The sequence below is a fragment of the Camelus dromedarius genome, chromosome 9 (genome assembly GCF_036321535.1).
Source record: "Camelus dromedarius isolate mCamDro1 chromosome 9, mCamDro1.pat, whole genome shotgun sequence".
NCBI lineage: Eukaryota > Metazoa > Chordata > Mammalia > Artiodactyla > Camelidae > Camelus > Camelus dromedarius.
Window position 1 is genome coordinate 36,642,027 of NC_087444.1, and position 25,207 is coordinate 36,667,233.

Genomic DNA, 25,207 nt, shown 5'->3' on the forward strand with positions numbered 1-25,207 from the left:
GTTTTTAGTTTCTGCTCTTAGAAGGGAAGTTGCAAGTACTGCCTTTGTCCTAGGTACTGTCAGTTTTCAAAGTTGTTGGTGACAAAATGCCACACTCTTTGGGACCCAGGATCGCCAGGAATTGCTGTAGGGGTAGCTCACTCTCCCCACCATGCCTCAGAGCCATTCCCAGAGAAGCTTTTTCTATAAGGGTTCCTATCCATCTTCTACCATGAAAAATTAGGAATGAAGGTTTTAAGGAATGGAAGCTCAGTACTGAGCACAGTTTTCTTTTCTGGCCTGGGATAACTGCTACTCTCAAACTGTCCACTCTCAATTTTTCATGAGAATAGGTAATCCCAAAATAGAACCAGAAACACTTCTACTTGACTTTGAGATTTACCATGATCATTTTATAACCTCAAAATCTTTATTATTTACTTTCATAATTATATTTTGCTTAGAATGATAATGTTAGGCAAATCGTGTAATTTCTGGACCATAGTTTCTTAACCTATGTAATTTATAATAGAGAACAATTTGAAAATGACATAAATGTCTAATGCTAGAAAAATGAAAAACTGGTTTATGTAGTCAGTAAAATATCATGCAACCATTAAAAACTGATAACATGAAAAATGCTTGTGTCAAAATAGTGATACAAAGTTGTGAATACAATTTGATCACAAATACATCAAACAAATTTAAAAACTTAGCAAAAAGGGACTTAAGAACACACAGTAATTTTCCTAATGAGTAAATAGTTTAAAAAACAAACCATTCAGAAGTTTCTTGCTTGTGTAAAGAATGACACTGTACTTGTTTCCTCTCTGCAGGCCTTCACCCCCTCTATCTTTCTGACTGTATTAAAAGTGGAGGGGAGAACAGTAGCAGGGACTGGGCAGTGTGGATGTTTCCTATCTCAGGTGTCACGAACCAATCAGTAATGCAGTTTCCTAGGGTAATGAATTTACATGTATATATTTGAAAGGTGACCGTAGGATCTTATGCTGCTTTCTAAGACTGCTATTTCTTTGGTGCTTGTTGACAAATAGTTTGACCCTTAGTGTCCCTTTGGTGCTTGTTGATGGATGGTGTAGTATTACAGCATCCCAAAGCATATTATAGGATGTTCCATGTGGGTAATGGTTTCTGCAGCCCACTGGTGGTTCCTGCTAGGAAATGGTTATTATCTCTGAGGGGCTGTTCTAGGGGTGGCTCTGGGAGCATGTGAGATGGTGTCAGTCATCCAGGCATCCTCTGATTGTCAGGGAGATGGGGGATGGTAGAGAGATCAGCTGTACTTGCCCTCACTTTTCAGCCTTTTGTTTTCATATTCCTGTGCCAAGGGCTAAGGGGACCTGTTTTTTGAAGCAATGCAGGAAATGATTGAACATACTATTTCTTATCTGATCTTATTTTCAAAACTAAATCATTGTGCTTAAATGGATGTCTTTGTTCTCCCAGCTGAGGGCTTGCTCCTGGTCATGGTGGTTATTCTTTTAAAATTATTGTCTTGGCTTCTTCTTCCTTCACTGCTCAACATCCCTGATATGCTAAGATTGCTGTCCAAATAACATTTGAATGCCTCTGAGTAATTTCTTAATTACAGGAATGTTACGAAAATACCTTGAAGTGTTAAGCTTCATGGACCTGTTAACTCCTTAATACACAGTCTTAGTCCTGAAAGAGCTTAGAGTCTCAATAGTGAGACAAGACATTGGTCATCATTTAAACAATAAACAGAAAATTCTAAAATACTAAAATGAATGGGTATTTTCAAGTAGGCATATTCCCATATACATCCTGTTATTTATTTTATAACCAGCCTCCTTTATTACACATTAACTAAAAGGAATGCAGGAAAAAGAGAGGGTGGTGTGGCAAAGACTCTCCTGAGATTAGATTATTTTACATCTCACATTTAACTGCTAGAAGATTGTTAGATTACAGCTGAGCATGATCATGGCCTAGTTGGTAAGCAGTTTTCTGCTTATAAGTAGGAGATAGTTGTGAAGAACACCAGGCATTTCCAGTCACTGGAGAACAACTTAACCTTCCCGGTGACCAGAGGCCATGTAACAGAGTTAGAGAACACCGGTCAGGGTTGCTGTGCTCTGGGGTGCCCTAGGAATGTCCTACACCTGAAATCAGAAGGAAGACAGTTGGGTGACTCCCTAAAGTATCTCTTGCTGTCTTAAAAATAGCTGTTTTCACAGGAGCAGAATACTTGTATCTATATAGAAGTGAAAAATGCAAAGAAAACTTCAGTAAATTAGGTTTGCACATTGAAAAATGTTTTATCATTGTAATTAAAAACTCATCCTCTTCTTGGGACCACAGGTAAAGCCAGAGTATGTAATACACCTCTCTCTAGGACTGGCTACTTTACATGCACTGCAGCCAAGTGTGCTTTACCTCAATAATTAAAAGGTAGGGGCAGAGTCTTTGTCACTTACCTGCCACTTATTATGTTCCTGTGACAAATCAGTCCTTAGTATTCTGCTATGGGTGTAGCAAGAATTGGAAACTAAGCTGCAGGGACCTGGCCTGTCTGGATCACTGCTCTATGCCCCAGCTCCTGGCATAATGCCTGATTCATTGTTGCCCTAACAGATATTAGGGAGTGAATGAGGAAAGGACTCTGGTGACTGGATATTGTGCCATTAAATGGGGTGAGGGAGCACAAGAGGAGGTTCATGTTCGAGGCGAAAGATGAATTTGGGTTTGAAGAAACCGATAGGTCAGTCAGGTGGAATTTCCAGTAGACACTTTGAAGTATAGAGCCAGTTAGAATGTTTGCATAGAAATCAGAGTGAAGTTGAAGGATTAGGTAAAATTGCTCTGTAAGAGAGTAGGGCTGAGGATGGAATTTTCGGTTGATGTCAATCTAGAACTCACTGTTAAGGCAATCTTAGAAAAAAAAAGTCTTGTTATTGCCAGATTTTCAAACGCAATAATGAATTAATATGGCTGATAGATAAGTGCTTTTTCCTACTGTAATCATCAGCTGAAACTAACTTTTAAATCTGATAGTGATCCAGATACCTCTGTGGATGTTAAATTTACTTCTCCTTTATGACCTGATTTAGCTGACCCTTTTGTACATTGGGTAGTTATGCCTCATTAGACAGGTCATTAGGCCTATCATTAGTGTCCCTCCTGGGACACTTTGTGGAGGGTGCAGGGAGATGGGGAACTGGCATCTTTGGCTGGGGCAGCATACGCTTTCTTGTTCTGTGATGGCTGCCTAACAGTTTGTCTCCATGTCAGCTCGTGGGGATGGGAGAATAGCATTTCTTTCCTTTGTCCTGTTTATGTTTTTGCTGTTAGTGAGAAGACAGCGATCTCTGACTATGTCATTGGGTCAGTGTAAGATACTTAAAATAAACAGACAAATCATAGGAAAACCAAACCTCCTCCACAGAGCCTCTGGGTGGGTCTTTGAAACCCGGGGACCAAAGCATTTATCATAACTAATTTGTAAAACTCAATACTGGTTTCTTCAGTGTGGCTTTTATTTTTCAATGACAATATGAATATAAGTAAAGAAACACTTTCATATCTACCTGAAAGCAGTCCTGCAGAAAGTATTCATTCATGTTACCATTTCAGACTGTAAGTACAAGCTGTTAAAGGCGAGCTTGTAACTGTGCTGTAAGTAGTCCCTCTGCTATGGAAATGCAGTTCAGAACCCAAGCTGTATACTTTGCCTGACGTCTGCTTGGGCTCCGGTGATGAGGTGTGGTTGTCTTTCCTCTTTGGGTCCAACTCTGCTATCCAGGCAGTGACAGCCTATCTAGCACACTGGCTCAGTTCCAAAAGGGCGGCTGGGGGACAATTAGACACACCTTCCTAATTAATTCTTGGTACATGACTGATGTTGAAGGCCACATGGAAGGCATTTCTGCTTATTTCCCCAACAGGTTCCTGGGTTTTGCAAAATAAAGATTAAGCTTAAAACTGACCTTCACATTTTATCTCCTTTACTGTGCTCAAGAGTTCTGCTCTTATGTTACAGATCCCTTTGCAACTAGATGTTAAGTCATGGCACTGGCCTTTTAGGGTGATGTTCCATGCTATCAGTTCTGGAGCATCATTCAAATAAGCTTATACTCTTTAAGATTTTAAAACATCTTTTATTTAAAATCAGGAAGGCAAAGAAGGACCTGGGCAGGAAAAACTGTTGCTTTCTAGTCAATGCAGCTGCCACAGAGCCTTTGGCCTGACTTCTTGATTCATCCATTCTCACACTTAATCATTCCTGTGCTCATTCCTCAGTTATTACTCAGCACCTACTCGGTGTGCTCTGCCCTTGGCGACACCCATGTGTGAGATAGGCAAGGTCTTGACATCATGACAGACCCCAAAGAAGTGTGAAGGTCACCATGATAGCCGAAGTCCAGGCTGCTTGGGGCCTTTGAGCAGAATCACTTAGCCCAGCCCAGGCACATCTCTCAGACAAGTTTAAGTAGAGACCTAACAGATCTGAAGAGTTAGCCTGAGGAAAAAAGAAAAGATTGGCTGGGAGGGTTTAGCTCAGTGGTAGAGTGCTTTCTTAGCATGCATGAGGTCCTGGGTTCAATCCCCAGTGGCTCCGTTATAATAAATAAATGAATAGATAAACCAAATTACCCCCTGACACACACAGACAGAAAATAAAAATAAAAAAATAAAAAGATTGTCCCAGGCAGAGTAAACAGTTTGGATCAAAATGTCTTGTTCAGGGAACCAGAGCAGTGGATGAATTCAAGGGGCATTAGTGATGCCTCATTGATGGAATGTAGTGACGGACTGGCTGTGGGGGCAGGAAGGCTTCACTACAACCAGTGTGGTTCCTTATGAACTGGTTAGCTTTGACTCACTACCACTTGTTTGAGTCCACTGTCACTTGCTTTCCCTTCACGATTGTCTGTTGACATTTGACTGAACACATAGCCCCTGAGTGCTGGGTCATTGTGGTCCTGCAAGGCTTTGATGCACTGTGCGCTTTTCTGTTAGAGGGAGGAAGTTGACTACAGGGGGACTGACCTAACTGATAAGCATGAGTCATGTCATGTGGAGGCAGAATGGTAGTTGGAGAGACAGTTTTGGATGAGGGCATCTTCTTGGAAGGTTAAGTTGGAGCTTAAGGCTGAGAGCAGTGGCTCATTTTCCTAATCCCAATTGGCAGGCAGAACTATTCTCTTATCATATGATGCTTTCTTTCCTAAACCATTAAACCAGATCCTGCCCTGAACTACTTAGATTAGCAACATAAGTAATCTCTTTATTATACGTGTGAACATATCCCAAAGTCATACAGAATTATATATAGTTTTGATGAGTTCAGTGTATGTCTTTGTTTATTGGTTAACAGGAGCAAGGTCTGAAATCTTTCATTTTTTCAGCAAATATTTATTGAGCACCTACTACATATCAGGCCTTGTTCTAGGCACTTGAGGGTACAGCAGTGAACAAAACAGACAAAAACTTCCCTTTCCTCAAGGAGCATACACTGGCACAGGAGTGGTAGGGTGAGACTAACAATGGGAAAATATACCTGTTTCTGGTAAGACAACATTTGAGTAGTGACCTGAGGAGCTACTTAATAACTTAATAACTAGGGTCATGGCCTTATCACTGGCCACAGTGCTTTATTTTAGCATATTTTATATTAAGATACAATTATTGAAAAAATTCTTGCACAGAAAAATTTTAATTCCCAAACAAGCCCCTTGACACTGGCCCTGTGTGGAATGTGTCTGAGGGGACAGAGGTCTGCGGCAGCATCTGTGGAGGAGTGCCCCAAGGTTGCACAGCTCTGGAAGGCTGTTCCTGCTAGGGATTCCTGATGAGGGGTGGTTCTGGGGTGGGGACTGAGCAAGGGCTTCCCACCCTTGTGATGTGCTAACCCTTATTGCCCAACCTGTACAGCTGCAACCACAAACTGTTTCTCACTTACACATTATTTCTCACTTACAGCCTTCGTTAACTTTGCTTGCCTACAGCAGTGCCACAGAAGAATTCCTTTTTGAATGCTTCCCTCCTTAGTATGAGTTGCTTATCAGTGATGAGGACTTGACTAACACCTAACACCTGCAGCTCAGCAGTTCACCCAATGTGATAGTTGGCTAGGAAAAAGTGCCACTTCACAAATGCCAAGAAGCTTACTGGATCATTGTACTTATCTTGGCTTCAGCCATTGTCTCTATACAGTCATCCCTTGGTATTCAAGTGGGGCCAGTTGAGGGTAGGGGTGGGAGGTGGGGAACTTGGTTCCAGGACCCCTATAGTTACCAAAATCTGAGGATGCTCAAGTACCTTATATAAAATGGCATAAAACATTCACACATCCTCTCATATACTTTAAATCACCTCTAGATTGCTCAATAACACTTAATACGATGTAAATGCTATGTAAGTAGTTGTAAATACAATGTAATTACTATGTAAGTAGTCAGTGGTGCCCAGCAAATTCAGGTTTTGCTTTTTGGAACATTTTGGTATTTTCTTTTTTAAAAATATTTTTAATCCATTGTTAGTTGACTCCGAGAATGTGTAATCTGCAGATATGGAGGGCCAGCTGTATTGGGACCAAAAGAATACTTACAAACTTTTTGTTTTACTTGAAAGGAAAGGGACTTTTAATTCAGACGTATCCGTTTGATTATAGACATAAATCTGCAAGGTGAAACTAGGTTGTTCTGTACTCTCAGACACAATTTTTGGTGATTAAAAATTGAAGTATAATTTATATACAATTAAATGCACAGATCCTAAGAATTCAGTTTGATGAGTTGTGACAAATCAATGCAACACAAGATATAGAACATTTCCCATCATCACTCCTTTCCTCATGCCCCTTTCGAGTCAGTTCCCCCCCCATCAACCACTACCACTACCACCTTCTAACTACTGTCACTAATAAGTAAGTTTTGCCTGTTTTTGTACTTTAAATAAATGCTTTTAAGATTCATACATGTTGTTGCATATATTAATAGTTCATTCATTCTTACTGCTTTAATGTATTCCATTGTATGAGTCTACCATAATTTGTTCATCCAGTCTCCTATTCATAAACATTTCGGTTTATTTCCAGTTTGGGGCTAAGGTGAATAAGGCTGCTGTGAACATTTTTTTTTTTTTTTTGTGGACATATGTTTTCATTTTCTTGGGTAAACATCTACAAGAAAGTGTCAGTTTTCCAAGGTGATTGTACTATTTTACACTCCCACCAGCAAAGCATGAGAGTTCATTTGCTCCGTATCCTCTCCATACTTTGGGATTTTCAGTCTTTTTTTCCCCTCACCATTCTAACTGGGTATCTCAGTGTGGTTTTAGTTTGTGTATCTCTGATGGTTAATGATATGGAATGCCTTTTTATATGTTTATTGGCCATTTCTGTATCTTTGTTGTGAAGCATTCTATGTCTTTTGACAATTTAAAAAATCAAGTTGTTTGTTTTTTTATTGTTGATGTATAGGAGTTCTGCATACAAGTCCTTTGTTACATATGTTTGGTGAATATTATTTGGCTTATCTGTGGCTTACCTGTTTATTTTTTTAGTGGTGTCTTTTAATAGGCAGAAATTTTTTTTTTTTGAGTAAAGGTAGATTTATTTAGAGAGATACATTAAAAGGCAAGAGAAAGGCCATGAGGTGTGGCGGTTGGGTGCTCAGATTAGAGTAAAAGTAGGTACACACTCCATAGACAGAGTGCGGGCCATCTCCAAAGAGAAGGGAGAGAGAGAGGCAGCCAGGCAGAAATTCTTTAAAATTCTGAAATCTAGTTTATCAATGGTTAATGCTCTTTGTGTCCTGTCCAAGAAATCTTTACCTGCCCGATGGTCTTGAAAATACTCTCTGACATGTTTTTCTAGAAGATTTGTGGTTCTGGCTTTGATTCGTTTTGAATTAATTTTTGTGTATACAGTGAGAAAAGGGTCAAGGTTTTTTGTTTGCCATATGGATATCCAGTTGTTTCAACACCATTTTTTAAAGAGTGTTTTCTTTCCCCATTGAATTGATTTAATGGTTTGGCTGAAAATCAGTTGACTGCATTTGTGTGGTTTGAAGGGGAAAGATAGTATTACAAGGCAGTTACTTTATCTATAGAAATCTCTAGTGGCTCTTTTTGAAGACTGGCACTAAAAAAAAAGAAAGCATAATTTGTAATTTAAAAATAAATAGTTACAGGGCAAACTATTATAGATGGATTTTTAAATAGCTTAGATGGAACCACCCAGGCTCCATTCACCTGTAAGTTTCTGAATAGCTTGATTCTCCTAACAGTATCAGGATGACAAAATTCCAGAACAAGTAATGACACTTGAAAAAACCTCAAACAACAGTATTCTTAAAGATGTACTGAGAGTTATGTAGGATGAATAAAGGACAACATGACAGAGAAAACAACACTACTCAATTTTCCTGTTATATTTCTCTCATCAAAGAACTAGCTAGAAAGAGCAGGCACAGGGAAGGTAGAATACGCCTTTCTCAGTGAGTTTTGTTCTCCTGGTCCATTTGTATTACATCCCAAGGGTCTGAGAAAACTAGCAGGTTACCATGCTATGCCCTCATGTCCTGTCAATAACTTTGAGGCATCCTAGAGCAAAGGGAGATGCCAGAAGATGGATGATAAGCAACATTTGTCCCAGTTTTCAAAAAATGGGAGAAGAAACACCAGCTCTAAGTTTTTGAGTCTGATGCTGGTCATTCCTCAGAAAAACACTAGGTCATTTCATCAAACAAATGGCCTCTGAACACTTGGAAAGAGAATTGGTGAACCCTGAAAAGTATATAATATATAAAGCTATATAATGTCGGTTTATAAAGGACAACATCATGTAACATTTATCAAGGGCTGACTCTATGCAAGGTGCCTAAGCTATAAACATCTGGTTGTCAACTGTAAGGAGAGCACATCGTCACTTCTGACTCTATGTGTATGTGTTTGGTAACCAAGCCAAATGGTGAGCTTTGAGGACATTATGCTAAGTGAAATAAGCCAATCACAAAAGTACAGGCATGATATGATTCCACTCATATGAAGTACCTGGGCTAGTCAAACCCATATAGACAGAAAGTAGAATGGTGATTGCCAGGGGCTGGGGGGAGGGGCAATAGGGAATTATCATTCAGTGGATATAGAGTTTCAGTTTTGCAGGATAAAAAGAGTCCTGTGGATGGGTGGTGATGATGGTTGTACAACAGTGTGAATGTTCTTAATGCCACTGAACTGTACGTTTAAAAATAGTTAAGTGTATATTTAACTTTATGACAAACTGTTTTCCAAAGTGGCTGTACCATTTTTCATTTTCACTAACAATGAACAGTTGCTTTATATCCTTTCCAGTAGTTGATAGCAGGTTTTCTGAATTTCATACATTCTAATAGGTGTGGAATTGTAATAAATAAGTTTTAATTTGCATTTCTAATTAATGCAGCTTAGTAACTAATCTAATGACTTGATACTGTGAATTATAGTCATCTGTTTTAGAATATTGAACCAGCCTTACATTCCTGGAATCAAACTCTGTTAGTAATTATGTGTTGTCCTTTTAACACATTGATAGATTGTTTGCTAATACTTTGTTGAGGATTTTGTGTGTATGTTCATGAAGGTTGTTGGTCTATAGTTGATGTCATTTTCGGCTTTTCCCTCTCCCCTCATAATCCCAAATCCTATTGATAGCTGTCTGCTCCATTTCATTCCCTCCATCAGACTCTCTTTATCTCTTATTTGATATCTTAACTGGTTCTCTGTAACTTGTGTCTCCTAGACTCTATTTCACCTGCATCAAATTTTCTAATAATTTAGTAGGTCTCATTGCTTACTGTATTTGTTAGGGTCCAGGCAGGAAACAGCCAGTACATTCAAAGGGTTATTAAAAAGCCTTTAATGAAGAGATTATTTACAACATAAGAGCGGTATGGGAAACCTACAAAAGATAATGGAGCACCAAGGGATTGGCAGGGACTGGCTACAGCTGGTAGTGTTACCACCTCAGGCGCACTGGGGGGAAGGGAGGGTTACTGGAACCCAGCAAAATCCATGGCTATGGGAGAGGGGTCCTCATTAGGCACTATGACCTTAGTCAAGGATCACAGCCCCTGCCAGAGCCACATCCTGGTAGGGAGAGAGGCAGAGAACAAACATCATAACCTTTCTTCCTATGCTCTGATCTCTCCTGAGATTGGCTGAACCCAGATGGAAGCTAGAGGGCCTGGAGCCAAGGTGATATAGTCCTTAAAGATTGACCTTCTGACTAGTGGGAGACCAAGAGGACAGAGAGGGGATCAGGTGGTGAAGGTGGGGCAGCCCAAGAGTACCCAGCACACCTACCTCTCAAAATCCAAACTCCTTACGTTAACACTTGTGCCACCAGCTCTGGTTTCTCCCTTTCTGACTTACTGCTCCTGAAGCTAAGCCTGTGTCTTTTCATGTTTTTATCCCCTATAGTCTCCCTGTTAGGGCCCTCAATAAAGGTGTGATGTATGAACAGAGAAACGTTTGTTTGAGTGGTGGAGCTGAGGCAAGCAATCACCAAGCCAGGCGGTAGAATGAAATTTCCTGGCTCACGCTCATTACTAAAGATGAAAGAAGAGTTTTTCCAAACATACAAGCCTCTGTTTTTAATGGAGGCTCAGAGAAGCTCAATAACCTGCTCAAGGTTTTACAGCTGGTTGTGGCAGGTCTTTTACCTGCCTGGGACCCTGGAAAAGTTACCTAGACTCTCTAAGCTTCTGCTTTCCTCAACAGTAAGACAGAGTTGCATGGACCTGGAGGGACAGGCTATATATTTCACTAAACACTGTCTGGCCTATTGCACTCACTGCATATTAGCTTAGGATATTATCTTCATATTCCTACACATCTTTTGAAGAGGAGATACCTAGGTGAGTCATACACAGCTTAAAATAAAAAAAAAAAAAAAGCAAAAGACCCATGTAGTGACTTACTATGGGCCAGACCCTATTTTAAATGGCTTTATGAATATTAACTCATTTAATCCTTAACTCCTCTATAAGATAGATACATTAACCCCATTTTACAGATGAGGAAGTAGAGGCACAGAATGATTAAGAAACTTACCTGATGTTACCTAGCTGGTAAATGGTAGAGCCAGGATTTGAGCCCAGGCAAGGTTGGCTGCAGTTCCATGCCTCTCACCTCTGTGCTACCTTCCCCATAACCTATAGCCTTGTCAAACTATGTAAGCCAGCCCTGTCGAAGCACTTTCTACCCTTTCCTGACCAGCATGTGGTGTTTGGAATGCATGTGAGCTAGGGGCGACTAGGTCTGTGGAGATCTTTGGAGGTGCATGAAAGGTATGTATAAGGATAAGCACTTAAGGACATTTTAGGTAGGGCTGAGGAAGGGTAGTCACTGAAATAAATGAGGAAAACCAGCTCTGCCTACGTGAGCAGGAAATACCTAGTCATCAAGCCTGCCTAGCTTCATGCCATGTGGCTTTCTCAGAGGCCAGCTCTTACCCCTTCATAGGCGTTGATGAAGCTGCTTTTGAGTCAGTATCAGTAACACAGAGGTTTTTAAAATTTCTTCTAATCCATTCTGTTGTTTTAAGCCACCGATACAAACATACACCTAAATATAACTAGAGTATGAAGGAATGAGGTGCGAGAGAGGAGGAAGTTTGCACTGGGCATGAATTTAGAGAGGACATGGACGTCCTTGTTTATGGTGTCTGTGTCTCAATTCTTTGGCCCTTACAGCTGTTGATGATTAATGGCCCACAAAGCTTAGGCAGAATCTTACTTATGTAGTGCTACAAATTTTATACTCTCAAGCTCCCAGAATATCCATGACCTGTAAATAATGCCCCCCCCCCCAAAGAAGACCTCCTCTAAATGCAGAGAGTGATCAAAATAGCTAAAAGGAGTTCAGGACATGGAAGTTATAGAAGATACTATGTGACTGACCTGTTTTCTATCTAGAAGGGAAGTCTGTAAGGGCAAGAGAATTATCAGCAAAGAGGAAAGAGTTGGCTGAGAGGCCACGGACGTTATTCACTTCAGGAAGAAAGATGGTTAAGATAAAACCCAATGGTAGAAGTGATAGAGTACAGGGGAAAAGCCAAGCTCCACAGCCCCAGAAAATAGAGGCAGGAGGAGGCAGGAAGCTGACAGGAGTCTGAAATTAGAGGCAGCTCTAGTCGTGCTTATTTCAGTGGTTCACAAAGGTACAGGTATCCTTCAGGTAGGATTAAGTGGTACAAGGGCTGTTCTGTGGGCTGTACTGGCAAACCAGCCCCTAACATAGACATGTACTTTGCACGGTACACTTATATCTACAGTAGAAGCAAGAGAGATGCTGGATCTGAAAATGAAATTAAGAAAATAATTTCATTTACAATAGCATCAAACAAAATAAATACTTAGAAATAAATTTAACCAAAAAAGTATGTAACTTACACTCTTAACACTACAAAGCATAGGTGAAAGAAATTAGACATCCCATGTTCATGATCAGAAGCTTAATTTTATTAAGATGACAACAGTCCCCAAATTAATCTACAGATTCAAAGCAATCTCTATCAAAATCCTAGATTGATATACTGATCCTAAAATGTATAGGAAAATGAAGGGGCCCAGAATAGCCAAAATAATATTTAAAAAGAACAAAGTTGTAAGACTCACACTTACTGATTTCAGAAGTTAACTATAATGCTAAAGTAATCAAGGCAGGGTGATATTAGTGTAAGGATACACATATAGACCAATGGAATTGAGAGTCTAGTAAATAAAACCTTACATTTACAGTCAACTGATTTTCAGTAGCGGTGCCAAGGTCATTCTAGGGGAAAGGGTAGTCTATTCAACAAATGGGGCTGGAACAACTAAGTAACCATGTGCAAAAGAAAAAAGTTAGACCCCTGTATCTCCCAGTTCCTTCTTCCTCCCACCCGCAGTACCTAATTTACTTTCTGTCTCCAGGGATTTGCCTATTCTGAACATTTATATAAATGGAATCATACAATATATGGCCTTCTGTGACTAGCTTCTTTCACTTTAGCATAATGTTTTTTCAAGGTTCATCTGTGTTGTAGTTTTTTATGAGTACTTCATTACTTTTTGTGGCTGAATAATACTACTTTGTATGGATACACCACATTTTGTTTACCATTCAGCAGTTGATGGACATTTGGGTTGTCTCTTTTTTGGCTATTATGAATAATTCTCCTGTGACCATTCATGCACAAATGTATCATGTTAATATGATCAGAAAGGAGCTCAATAAACAACTGTTCCCCACCATTTAATTCTCCCAGAAAGAAAAAATAAATTCATCATCTGTTACTCTGAACCCATTGTTTTCATTTTGAGTAATTATCCTCTCAACCTTTATCTGGTTTATAGCTAGTAATTTCAGAATGTTATCACTAGGTTATCTGGTATTTTGAAACTCATCTCTCTTGGAGATAACCCTTGAAAGTGACCCTTCACAAAGCTAGACCTGTCTTGAGATTTCTGGATTATGCAGGGCCTTGTAAGTCATACCAAAGAATCTGGACTTCATACTGTGTCCAATGGGAAATCACTGAAGTGTTTAAAAAGGGAGGGAATGACATGATCCCATTTGCATTTTAGAAAGATCTCTTTGCAGTATGAGGGATGGATGGAGGAAGGAAAGGATGGAAACCAGACAGATCAAGTAGAAGGTTGTTGCAGTCATCCAGGTGGGTGGTGCTGGGGGCTGAACTAGGGCAGTGGTAGAGGGATATCAGAGGAGTGGATTTAAGAAATAATGAAGAGGTAGGATCAACAAGACTTGATGAGCTACCTGTACAGGTAAGGGAATAAAGAAGTTGTGGATGCTGGCCAGCTTTCTGGGTTGAGGAACTGAGTTGATGATGGTGACATACCATGAGACAGAGAATATAGGAAGAAAATGTTTGAGGGAAGGTTTATGATAATTATTAAATGCTAACTATATACCAGACACTTTGTTACTGGATCTCATTTAATCTTCAAAAGACCCTGGGAGCTAAACAGCATTAGACTTGCTTTTCCCATGAAAAAGGTTTCATTCAGCTAAAAAGTGATAGAGCTAGGATTTGAACCCAAATATCACTGATGCCTTCATTTCATGTGTTCTTACCATCTCACTTTACTGTTTCTGTTCAAGTTGGGTCATGGGGGTTTGGGGGGCTTGTAGAATATCAGTGTATACTCAGAAGTAGAATATATGGGCGTGAAGCTCTGGAGGGAAAGCTGGGCTTGTGCTGCAGATTTAGACGTCACTAGTATACTAATTAAAGCCTGGGACATAGGTAGTAAAAAGGACGTGTGGAGCAAGAAGAGAAGAGAGCACCTCTGACAGAACCTCAAGATCCTCAGCATTGAAGGAACTGGGGGCCAGAGCAGGGGAGCCTGAAAGTAGCACCCAGAAATGACCAGGAAGGTGGGAGGATGTCATGGATGGGGTAGGAAGAGTTGTATATATATCACTAGTGTTCACAGTTGAGGAATGAAGTCATTAATTATGATGCAATTACGAAAGGAATGTCATGTCTCCATTAAAATGACAAATAGGTTGAATCTAATCTGTGAGGAGATGCAAATAAAGCAATGTTATACGGATAAAAGTAGAACAGCAAAATCATACATTTGGTTAAGACTTTTTTAAAAATTGTGATTTGCAGTGTCGACAGTCAGAAAGTAGTCAGATTTTTAAAAGATAATTGGTAGACTAAGGGACTATTAAGGTGTTTATAAAATTATTTAAAACGGTACAGGACCTGTGGAAAATGGTGTCGTGGTTCCTCAAAAAATTAAAAATAGATGTACCATATGATCCAGCAGTTCCACCTCTGGAATTGAAAGCAGGGTCTTGAAGAGGTATTTGTACACCCATATTCATAGTAGCATGATTCACAGTAGCTAAAATGTGGAAGCTACCCAGGTATCCATGGGCAGATGAATGGATACCCAAAATGTGGTATATACACACAATGGAATAGTATTCAGCCTTAAAAAGAGAGGAAATTCTGACATAAGCTCTACTCTGGATGAACGTGGATGAGCCTTGAGGACATGCTGAGTGAAATAAGCCAGTCACAAAAGGACAAATACTGTATGATTCCGCTTATATGAGATACCTACAGTAGTCAGATTCATAGAGACATGGTGGTTGCCAGGGGCTGAGGGGAGGGGTTAAAATGAGGAGTTATTGTTTAATAGGGACAGAATTGCAGTTTTGCGAGGTGAAAAAAAGAGTTTTGGGAGTGGATAATGGTGATGGTAACACAACAATATGAATGTACTTAATACCACTGAAAAATGATTAAGGTAGTAAATTTTATGTATATTTTACCACAGGAACATAAGAACCAAAAAAGAAAAACAGAAGGTGATAGTGTCATAGCCTTCTCCCCACAGACTGATTCAGTGGGTCTAGGGTCACCAGTGACCCTATATACAGCCAGAGTGGGGACACTGGTTTAGCTGAGGGAGTGCCATGTGGGGAAATCTGACACCATGCACACCTAAATCTCATTGTGGTTTCCAAGCAGACTTTTGTTTGGTTTCATCCTTTATTTCATTTTATAACCTTTGTGATCAGGAGGAAAAACCCACAATAAGTAAGACACATTCACTGTAAAAAAAGTTGGCAAAGTTCAAAAAAACAAGAGTCATCCACAATCCCCTCAACCGGAGTAATCATTATTAAATTCAAGTATATTCTGGTCCTTCTGTTATAGATAGAATACATTTATAGATATAGATATCCTTGTATATTCTCATACGTATATATTTCTTCTGTGCTTTTTGTTTGTTTTAAACAAAATTGCTGTCATGCTTCACATACTGTTTTCCCCCTTTTCAGTGAATACATGGTGATGTCTTTCAGGTCACTGAGGATCTTCTACCTCATGGTTTTCAGTGGCTTCATAGTGTTACTTGTTTAAGCCATTACTGTTACTGAACATCTAGATCATTTCCCAATTTTTTGCTATCATAGTCAATGTTGACATGTATATTTTTATATAAAAATATCATTCTAAATTGTTGCTGCTATCAGTTTGGTAGTTGAAAAAAATGGGATATTTTTTGTTTCTGGTGAACATTTTCCTATGCTTACTGCCATATGCTTTAAAATTATAACCTGTGTATTTTCTGTTTTAATGTTATGTAATGTGTTTAAACCCTTATTTAAATAAAACTTGTTTTCAGGAAAAAAATAAATAAATTATAACCTGTGTGGCACCTAGGTGGTTCTCTTTCATCTTTTACTGGTTTTTGTTTCTCACTCTTCTTTTTCTTTCTGTAATATAATGTCATAGAATTATGAGCCTTTACAGTTAAGGCCCTGAAGGTTAAGTGGTTTGACTAGAGTCACACAAAAATTAAGTAACAGAACAGGGGTTTTAACCCAGCTTTACTCATTTTTCATCCTTCCTCCTAATAGATAGATATTGCTGATATCTTTAAGTCTCCATGGGAGAAGCTTCTGCAGCTTTTCATTTTGGAGCAGTATTTAATTTGTCTTTTGTGGCAAAGAACTTGTTGATTGCGAGTAAGCTCAGGAAGTAGCCTCAGCTAAGCTTGCCCTCCACTAACAGCCAGTGTACTGCTTGCTGTTCCAGGAGCCATGTTTGACCAGAACTGTGGGAAGGTCAGGCTCATGCTGGAGACTCTTGTGAGGAGATGAGTTGGTGAGCGGAGAAGCCGGCATGAAGATGCTTCCAGGAGTGGGCGTGTTTGGGACCGGCAGCTCTGCCCGGGTTCTGGTCCCACTGCTGAGGGCAGAAGGGTTCACAGTGGAGGCCCTGTGGGGGAAGACTGAGGAGGAGGCGAAGCAGCTTGCCGAGGAGATGAACATCACCTTCTACACCAGCCGGACGGATGACGTCTTGCTGCATCAAGACGTGGATCTGGTGTGCATCAACATCCCCCCTCCACTCACTCGGCAGATATCTGTGAAGGCTCTAGGTATGGATAGTCAGGCCATAGGAAGGGCAGATTGTGTCTCCCTCTGGGTCGTCCTTGAGTGTCACTGCTCTCCTGGGCCTTGGTAGTTCTTCGTGGGCTTAGGTCTGCAGGTGGGGGTACCCTGGGACCTTACTCACCCTGGAGCAGTGCTGGGGGAGGGCACTTGGCGGGGGGTCTTAATGACTGTAGGAGGAAATATTCCAGTGGCTGGGAAAGATGCAGCCTTCTCCAACTCCCATAAGTAAACCCCTGAGCAAAAACTGGGCAAATGCCTTAAGAGTTGGCCTATCTCAGTAACTAGATTATTATATTTGAGACATTGTGAAGTTTGCTTTGTGAGGTCTGTTCAGAGACCTGAGCACTGGGAAATGCGTTTGTTCTTCCATTTCTGCAGCATGCAGTACCACAGAAAGGAGAGCAGAGTGTATAGCACAGCTGCCATTTCCCATGTTTTGTCAGTCCTTGGCTAGACTGAGCACACAGCCTGCCGAACTTTGCAATTTTGTATGCTAGAGGGCAGGAAGGCTCTGACAGAGCTGGGTTTCCCTGGCAGGATTCACAGGTCCGCCTGTTCACATCTCTGCTCCCTCGGGAAACAGTTGGCTTAGCCACCCGCTGCCCCTGGCTGGGTGTGGCTTGGTGAGCTGTTCTCTTGCAGCTCCTGTTGGGCGTCTCTTTCCTGTCAATTGTAGAAAAATTATTCTCTTTCTCTTAATATAGATCAGAATCTAATTTAATAGGAAAACAAACCAGTAAACATTCATCCAGCAGTTAAAAAAAAAAAAGCCTCCTTTGTGCCAGGCATTGTCCTGATATTATTCTGGACATGTGTCTTTCTGATTCAGTCAGAGATTGCTCGGTCCAGGAACTGGTATGCCATGAGGCTAACACCATTTCTCCTTGGCCAGTACCGTGGTGGGGGGTCCAAGGCTCTGCTACTTGTCTTTCCCTTTTTCTGAGAATAAGAGGTTGTCTGTCACCTCTAGCCCAATGGGTTGGAGAGGATAAATGTTCATTGAAGTGAGCAGGAACATAAGTCTGTCTGTTGTTGATTTGGGGCATGTAAGTTTTGGCCAAAAATTGTAGATTAGAAGTAGACATAGACCAACACTTTAACAGAGGGCTGGTTCAAGGGAATCAAGCTACCATGGTCACTTGACTTTTTGTCATTCCTTGTGGCTTGAATGAAGGTTGGTGAGGCTGAGTGGGTGCAGAGGCAGAGTTCTAGAGGCTCTTATTTGTCTTCTTGAACTTTAGGGTCCCCACAGAGACCATTTCCAGGCTATGTAAGAAGAAAGAGGAAAACCTAAAGTTCTTTGGGCACAAACCTGCTGTTTTCAGGGTCCTGGTACAGGAAAATACTGGACTTTGTGCCATTTAATATAAACAGGAAGGGTGGGGATGAACAAAAGCTTCTGGGATCTTGTGTCCCAGCCCACAGTGATGCAAGGCAGTCAGCCTCCTCTCTGCATCTCTGTTGTCAGGAGGGTAGAGGGTGTGAATGAGAGTCCTTTGTTCTTGCAGATACAAGATCCCAGGGCCAAGCTGGTTGGGCTAGGAGGACCCATGTCGGCTAGACCTGCCCTCAGGCACTGCCCACTCAGGCCACAAAGGAGTCACTAAGCCTGTTGTGATCATGAAGTTTACTCTGTGTGTGTGTGTGTGTGTGTGTGTGTGTGTGTGTGTGAGACAGAGAGAGAGAGAGAGAGAGAGAGAGAGAGAGAGAGAGAGAGAGAGAGAGAGTGTGTGTGTGTGTGTGTGTGAGTGTTAGTTCTGACTTGACTTTAGCTTCTGGAAGAGGCCAGTTTTCCCTGATGACTGGGTGTGAGTACATGACTTCTGTGGATAGAGCACCAAACTGACCTTGACATCATACTCCACTTCTGACCCTATTTTTGTCCCTTTCAACCTCTTTAGGCCCCTGTGAAATGGGGGTATGATTCAGCCTTTCCAGCACAATATATGACTGCCTCTGAGTCTGACCAAGACAGACACTGGTATCACATTACGGGGGGAAAGCCAGGCTTTCCTGTTGTCCTAAGTAGAAGAGCAGATTTACTTAAGTTAAACTGACTTCAAAAATAAATAGTAGGAGTCTCCTCTGGCTATTTATTAGATAAATGTTCACTGAGTTGAATGCAGCCTAGAAATGAAACTAAGCATACTAAGTCATCTCAAATGTGAAAAGAAAATTTTGTAGGTTGGTGGACTTTGTTTAAATGCCTTGAAAACAGGACCCATTCTTTCCTCCTGTAATGTTAATAAGCTCTGGAAGTGTCTGGGTCTTGTACACTGTTTAGATGGAGAACAGAGCAGGCACATGCATTGATAGTTGCAAAAATAGTATATTTAGAAGTCCTCAGAGTCGACATCCCAAAAGACCCTCACTGCCATTCCACCTGTGTATTCCCATGTATGAGTCTCTTTATATATGCATGGGAGTGTATTTTTCTGTTTTTTCCACTTAAGTCTCTCTTTCTCTCTGTTTTTTTTTTTTCCCTTTCTGTTATTGGGGCCATGTTTTTGTGTTTCATGAAGGACATAAACTTTAGATCCTCAAGGTTTTTAGAGCTGAAAAAAGGACATAATTACTTAGCAGTGTAGCTGTTGAAGTACTCTAATTTTAGATCTTGAACCTCTTCCGGATCTTGAACTTACAGATGTTTATCACAATCCTCTAAAGCCTCTGTTGAGTTAAGGGTCCTTCTTGTGTTGTTAAGCATTATAAAAGGTAAGTCGTAGAGACCAAGAAGCAATAAAGCAAGGTAGGTATACAGCACCTCTACCGATTTGCAGCTGTAGGGACTGTTCTTCTGCTAAAACTTTTGATGCCAGTCAGTAGTACTGGATTTTCTTCTTCTGGAATTCACAGGCATAAAATCACAGAATTGTCAGACCTGCAGGGGCCATAGAGAGAGTGTCTAGTCCAGCCATTCTCAGAGATGCTGGACCAGCAGCATCAGCATCACCTGGGAAGTTGCCCTCATTCTTACTAGTTTTTTCTAAAACTAACCCTTGGACTTAACCCTCCAGAGGTATACTTTTCATATCACAGCTCTTTCTGAGGCATCTTATTTTCTGTTTTTGTTTGACTTTTCATTTTCTTCCACTTCAAATTTCATCCTTTCCCATGAATTCCTTAAAGAAGAGTGAGGGACTGTAATATGTTTTATTTTTCAATTCAGAAGTGGGTCAGAAAAATATATTTTAATGTACAAAGTGCCCCAACATTCTTGCCACAGTTGAATCTTTTTAGGTGTACACTGTTTTTATTTTATTCACATTTAAATTTCACCAAACACTGAGCTCAAGTATAGGCTGGACCTATATTCAGATTTTTGAAATCAAGATAAATCGACAGCTTTAAGTTTAATGTATTAAATACTGCACAATAAGTTGAAAAATTAGAAAAAATCTAGGAGGTGGTGTATCTCTATGTACCTTTATACATGTAGTGACACAAGTATAGGGAGAAGCCCTGCAATTTGAGGAAAAACCCATTCAGGACTGAACACAGGTCCTTGATTGCTGACAGGATCTACCCCTGACTTCAGACTTGAGACAAACCAAGGAGTCTGTCAGTATACAAAAATGACTGAATTCAGGACAAACATTAGCAGGATAGATATTAAGGAATTGGTTCTTGCCAATTTGGATTGTGGGGGCCAATCTGAAGTGAGCTGGGTTGGCTGGAGGCTGGAAATGCTGCAGCTGAAGTCCGCAATCTGTAGATTAGAGCAGTAGTCTAGAGACAGAATGGTTAGTGCATTCTTTAGAAATCCCTGGTTTTCCAAACAAGTTCCTAAAATGCTTTCCCCAGACAGGGGAATGTTCTCTTAAATCCATCACTAAAAGGTAAGTTTCTGTGCCCAGTTCTTGGCACTTGCGTGCTTCGTTAGGAAAACACTGGGTTTGCCAACCCTTTCCTCATGGGCCCTTGAGGTAACAAGAGGTCATTCTTGGAGCAGCCTGACCCAGATAATTTAATTCCAAGAATACCAGTCCCTTGAGATGCCTTCCCTGGCCCCTGGTCCAAGTCAGGTCCCTGCTGTATGCTCTCATATTAACATTTATATCATCTTCATTGCATTTATCATAAGTACAGTTCTACATGTACTCATATGATAATTTGATTAATGGCACTCTTTCTCTCTCTCACTAAACTGTAAGTTTTCTTAAGGTAGAGACCATGCCTGATGTATCTCCAGTGCTTGGCACAGGGCCTGGTACACTGGTTCAATGAAGGCATTCACATAATTCTACCTGAGCAACCCAGTCTGCTGGTGTGACACAGGGAGCTAACAGGGGCCTGCAACTCAGGAAAGAGCGGAGAGTGGGCTGTGAGAAACAGTGATTCAGTCTGGTGGCTTTCAAACATATTTTTCTAAGTAGCAGAACCTTTTTGGTTTAAAAAAAAAAAAAGGAAGGGGAGCGCAAAATCCCTGGATTTTGTAAAGCATCAAAGTAGTGCTTTTCCTGGGGCTACTTCTCTACCCTGCTGTTGGATATCATTTATCTAGTCTCACACCTCTAGGCAGGGAAACAGAGGTGTTGTTCCAGAGCTATGAACCTGTGGTATGTTACTAGGGAACAGAGAGGTGGTCTGGGGCAGCTTCTTAGGGGCACTTCACTTCTTTGGGGCATATAAGCTGGAGAGAGGCTTGCAGCTTAAAACTGGTTCACCCTCTAGAAGATCTGAGCTAACAGCACTCAGCAGCCATGCTTTCCTCACTCCCTGGAGAACAAAAGCAGTTTTCAGCTTTTCTAATCTCTCTTGACTTCCTAACAGGAAAGCTAGATAAACTTAAATAAACATGTCTTTCAAGGCAGCTCCAGTCTTCCCAAAGGTACAGGCACTGTGCAGCTGGCCTGCAGGAGCCTGTTTGACTCAAGACGGCCTTTAGCTCCCACACTGATAGTACTACTGGGCCCCAAGTTCAAAAACTCTCCTGTTGTTCATGCTCAAGAAAGAAAGTCTCTCCGCCTTTCCTGACCTTTCATGGTGTGAAACAGAGATTATTTATTCTAGTTTTATCACTACCAAACTCCCAGCAGCCACAGAAGTCCTTTTCCTCCCAGCCCACCTTCTCTCCTCACGTTGCAGCGCCTACCCCAACCCCTTCCATGAGTAGCTACAGCAGGAAACCCCTGGGTTGCCCGGAGCCATAACTCTCAGATGGAGTATCTGAGAACTTAATTTTCTCATAACTTCCCTGGTCAGCCATGTGTTCCCCAGCCAAGTGGCCATGTTCTCACCCAGTATTGTGATTCTCCTGTCCCTAATCCTAAAATCCTACAAGTATGTTGGGGAAGCACTGGAGACCCTCCAGGAGCAGATAGTGATAGCAGTCAGGGGCTACTCTCCCTGCAAGGCCCCCTCCTGCTCTGGACCCCAGTAAAAGGCCCATCCCCTTGCCTTGACCCCTGCCCTATCCACACTGCTCCCTACCCTGGGTATGTGACACTTGGCTAGCCATTCTCCTGTTGTCCTGCCAGTACCTGTTATAAAGTTTTTATTATTATTTAGAGAAGAGCAGGAGATTTCAAGAGTTTTGTAAGGTGAAGAGATTGAATTATGTTATAGGCTGATTTGATGTATGTTGCTTCTTGCAACACTGGGAGTTCATGCCTGAAAATCTCATATGTACAAATGGCAAATGCTCTGTGGGGTTCTTGAGCGTCAGAGTGGCAGGGAAGATGGTAGGAAGTGAGGGGAGCTTGGAAGGATTGGCCAAAGGCACCAAATTATCTCCCGTGATCTTCCTCAGGATGTGAGCTTCCAGCGGGCTGAGCTGGGTCTAACTCTATGAAGGCCTAATAAACAGAAAACTCATCTATGTTCATGTTGATCTTTAAACTTCTTTTTAGAAATCAAATTTTCAAAATACTGAACATCAAAATTATTGGCCTGGAAAATGTAGCTTCTATGTGAGTTTTAAAATCTAAGTCACAGTGGGCCCTTTTTTCCCTGTATGTATGACATCTGCTAGGTTTCTCCCATGATGATGGTTATAAAATGGACCATTGCTAGGTCAGGCACTTTACGTATATGCCTCATTTGACTTAGTCTTCTCTTCTCCCCTGCAAGGTGGATACGACTGTCTTTTTACAGTGCAGTAAACCAAAGCCCAGAGAGGTTTTGAAATTTCCCAGGTCATTCAGCAACAAAGTGAGATAATCAGGATTTGAACATGGAAGTGTCTGGCTCCAAAGCTCAAGTTCAGCACCAATAAGTGGCCCTTTTTGGGTGGTCAGCTGTCCTGGAGCCCCATTGTTTCTTTTGCAAGGTGGCCAGATGAATTCCCCTCCTGAGCCTGTGTGAACAGAATCCAAGTCCATCAGATGAAGCTATACCCTTCAGTGGGTTGCCAGAAATTTTCTGTATCCCAACCATTGCCCCATCTGAAAACGCTTCTAAAACTTTCAGGGGACCCAGGGAATGACACCAGGATTATTGGAGATGCACATACCCAGAGAAGGTGCAATCTTGACCTGGTTGCCCCAAGGTACAGGCATTCGGGTTTGAAGGCTGCTCCTCTAACCAGGAAGTGCCTGTGGAGTGTGAGAATGGAGCCTGGATGGCCTTGGAGGAGAAACCTAAATGCACACATTGTTCAAGATGGTCTTCAGTGAGAAGGGTAAACACAAGATAGTCCAGCCAAGACCCCATGTCTTGACCACAACATGAGGCCTTGCCCTGTCTGTCAGTCCTGTCTGTTTTTGCAATTGACTCCTCTTCCCAACCACCAGGCCTTTGTGCATAGCAGCCCCTTTCTCACTTTCAGTGCCTTGAACAGAATGAGCAGGAGAAGGGACCACAGTAGGCAAAGAGACCAAAAAGAAAACTTCAAAGGGGCACACACACCGTGTATGGCCTTGTGGGTGGGCCACTGTAAGGTCTTTGGTTCATTCTGAATGAGATGAGATGCCATCAGAGGGTTTGATGCAGAGCAGAGATATGATCTGATCGATTTTAAGTTTCAACAGAATTACCCTGGCTGCTGTGTTGAGAAAAGAGTGAGACCAGTTAAATTACCATTGCAGTAATACAGGCTTAAAAGAGTGGTGACTTGGATGAGGAAGGTGGCAGTGGTGGTAGTGAATACTAATTAGACCCTGGATATAGTTTGAAGGCTAAGCCAACAGGATTTACTGATGATTAAAAGTGGGATGTGAGAGTGACTTCAGTGATTTTGGCTTGACAAACTGGGAGAATGGAGTTGCCATTGACTGAGATGCGGAAAACTTGGGGAAGGGAGTATAAAGAGCTCAGTTTGGGATTCCAACCCCAAACTTACCCCTCTGTCTTGAGTATCTTTGTGAGGGATGCTACCAACTATCTATCCAATTTCCTACATTGCTTATAGGCCCTATGTAACCCCTCCAGCCTGTTTCCTGGTGTGCACCCAAGACTTTAGGAGTCCCAGCTCTCAGTCCTTTCCTCAGTGCCTTTGCACATGCAGTTTCCTGCCAGGGTGTCCTTTCCCCGTTATGCCCCCTAGAATATCTGCTTCCTGTAAGATAACCCAGGTGTCACTCCCCTGTGAAGCCTTCCCTTATCCTGCCATCTGCACCAGGCCTTGAGGCTTATTCCCTCAAGAAGCCCATGACTTCTTCAGGGAATTAGGATAGTGGGATCTGAGTCACACCCATGGGCAGTGTCTGTAGAATGAGTAATGGAATAACTGGATGCTTCACCCTTCTGCAGCTTGCTGTACCCCAAAACCTGTGTGTGTGTCTAGTCCATACCACTTCTTGGGCTTTATAAGCTTTCTCTTGAAGATATTAGCATAAGACTTTCTTCTATTTGAACCACCCCAAGCTCACAGGAATACTCCTGGTATTGATTTGTGGCTGTTCATACCCTCATGAGCTTTCACTTTCAACCATGGAAAATTGTTGATCCTTTCTATTTCCTCACATGGGAGCTGCTCAGTCCTCTCGCTCTCTCTCTTCAGGGCTTTTGTCTAGCTTTGTTTTGCTCTCTGGCTGTACTCTAGCTGTGGTGTATCAGGACAGCGTGGGAGCAGAAAGTATGTTTTCCCTCCTTTTCCCCTTCTACTGGAGCCAAGCATTTCCTGGCCTTTTGACTACACTAACTTGTTGGACCAGTGTTTTCAGAGGGCAGTCTGTGGGGAATCTTAGAGCCCTTTCTGCAGTTACAGCTGACAGTGCAAAGCCCATCCCCTTGAATATAGTTTAGATTATCTTGCCCCAAGCCAGTGATCTAATATATACATAAAGGTACATAGGCATGTCCAAGAAACATGTCCACCTCTCCAGCCCAC

The 25,207-nt window shown here is 41.5% G+C and overlaps 1 protein-coding gene across 7 annotated transcripts in view; it reads left to right on the forward strand.

Annotated features, from left to right (window-relative positions):
• The window catches only part of LOC105088481 (glucose-fructose oxidoreductase domain-containing protein 2), a 40,783-nt gene that overhangs the window by 3,188 nt on the left and 12,388 nt on the right, over nt 1-25,207 (forward strand). For 5 of the 7 annotated variants that reach the window (XM_064489058.1, XM_031458235.2, XM_064489057.1 and 2 more), the window contains exon 2: nt 16,574-16,919. The exons of 1 other annotated variant lie outside the window; for it this stretch is intronic. In XM_064489058.1, coding sequence (XP_064345128.1) covers nt 16,661-16,919 — 259 coding nt within the window. In that variant the 5' untranslated portion in view covers nt 16,574-16,660. Of the gene's footprint in view, nt 1-16,573; nt 16,920-25,207 lie in introns of those variants that run through there. One more of the 7 variants, XM_031458241.2, reaches the window with a different exon arrangement.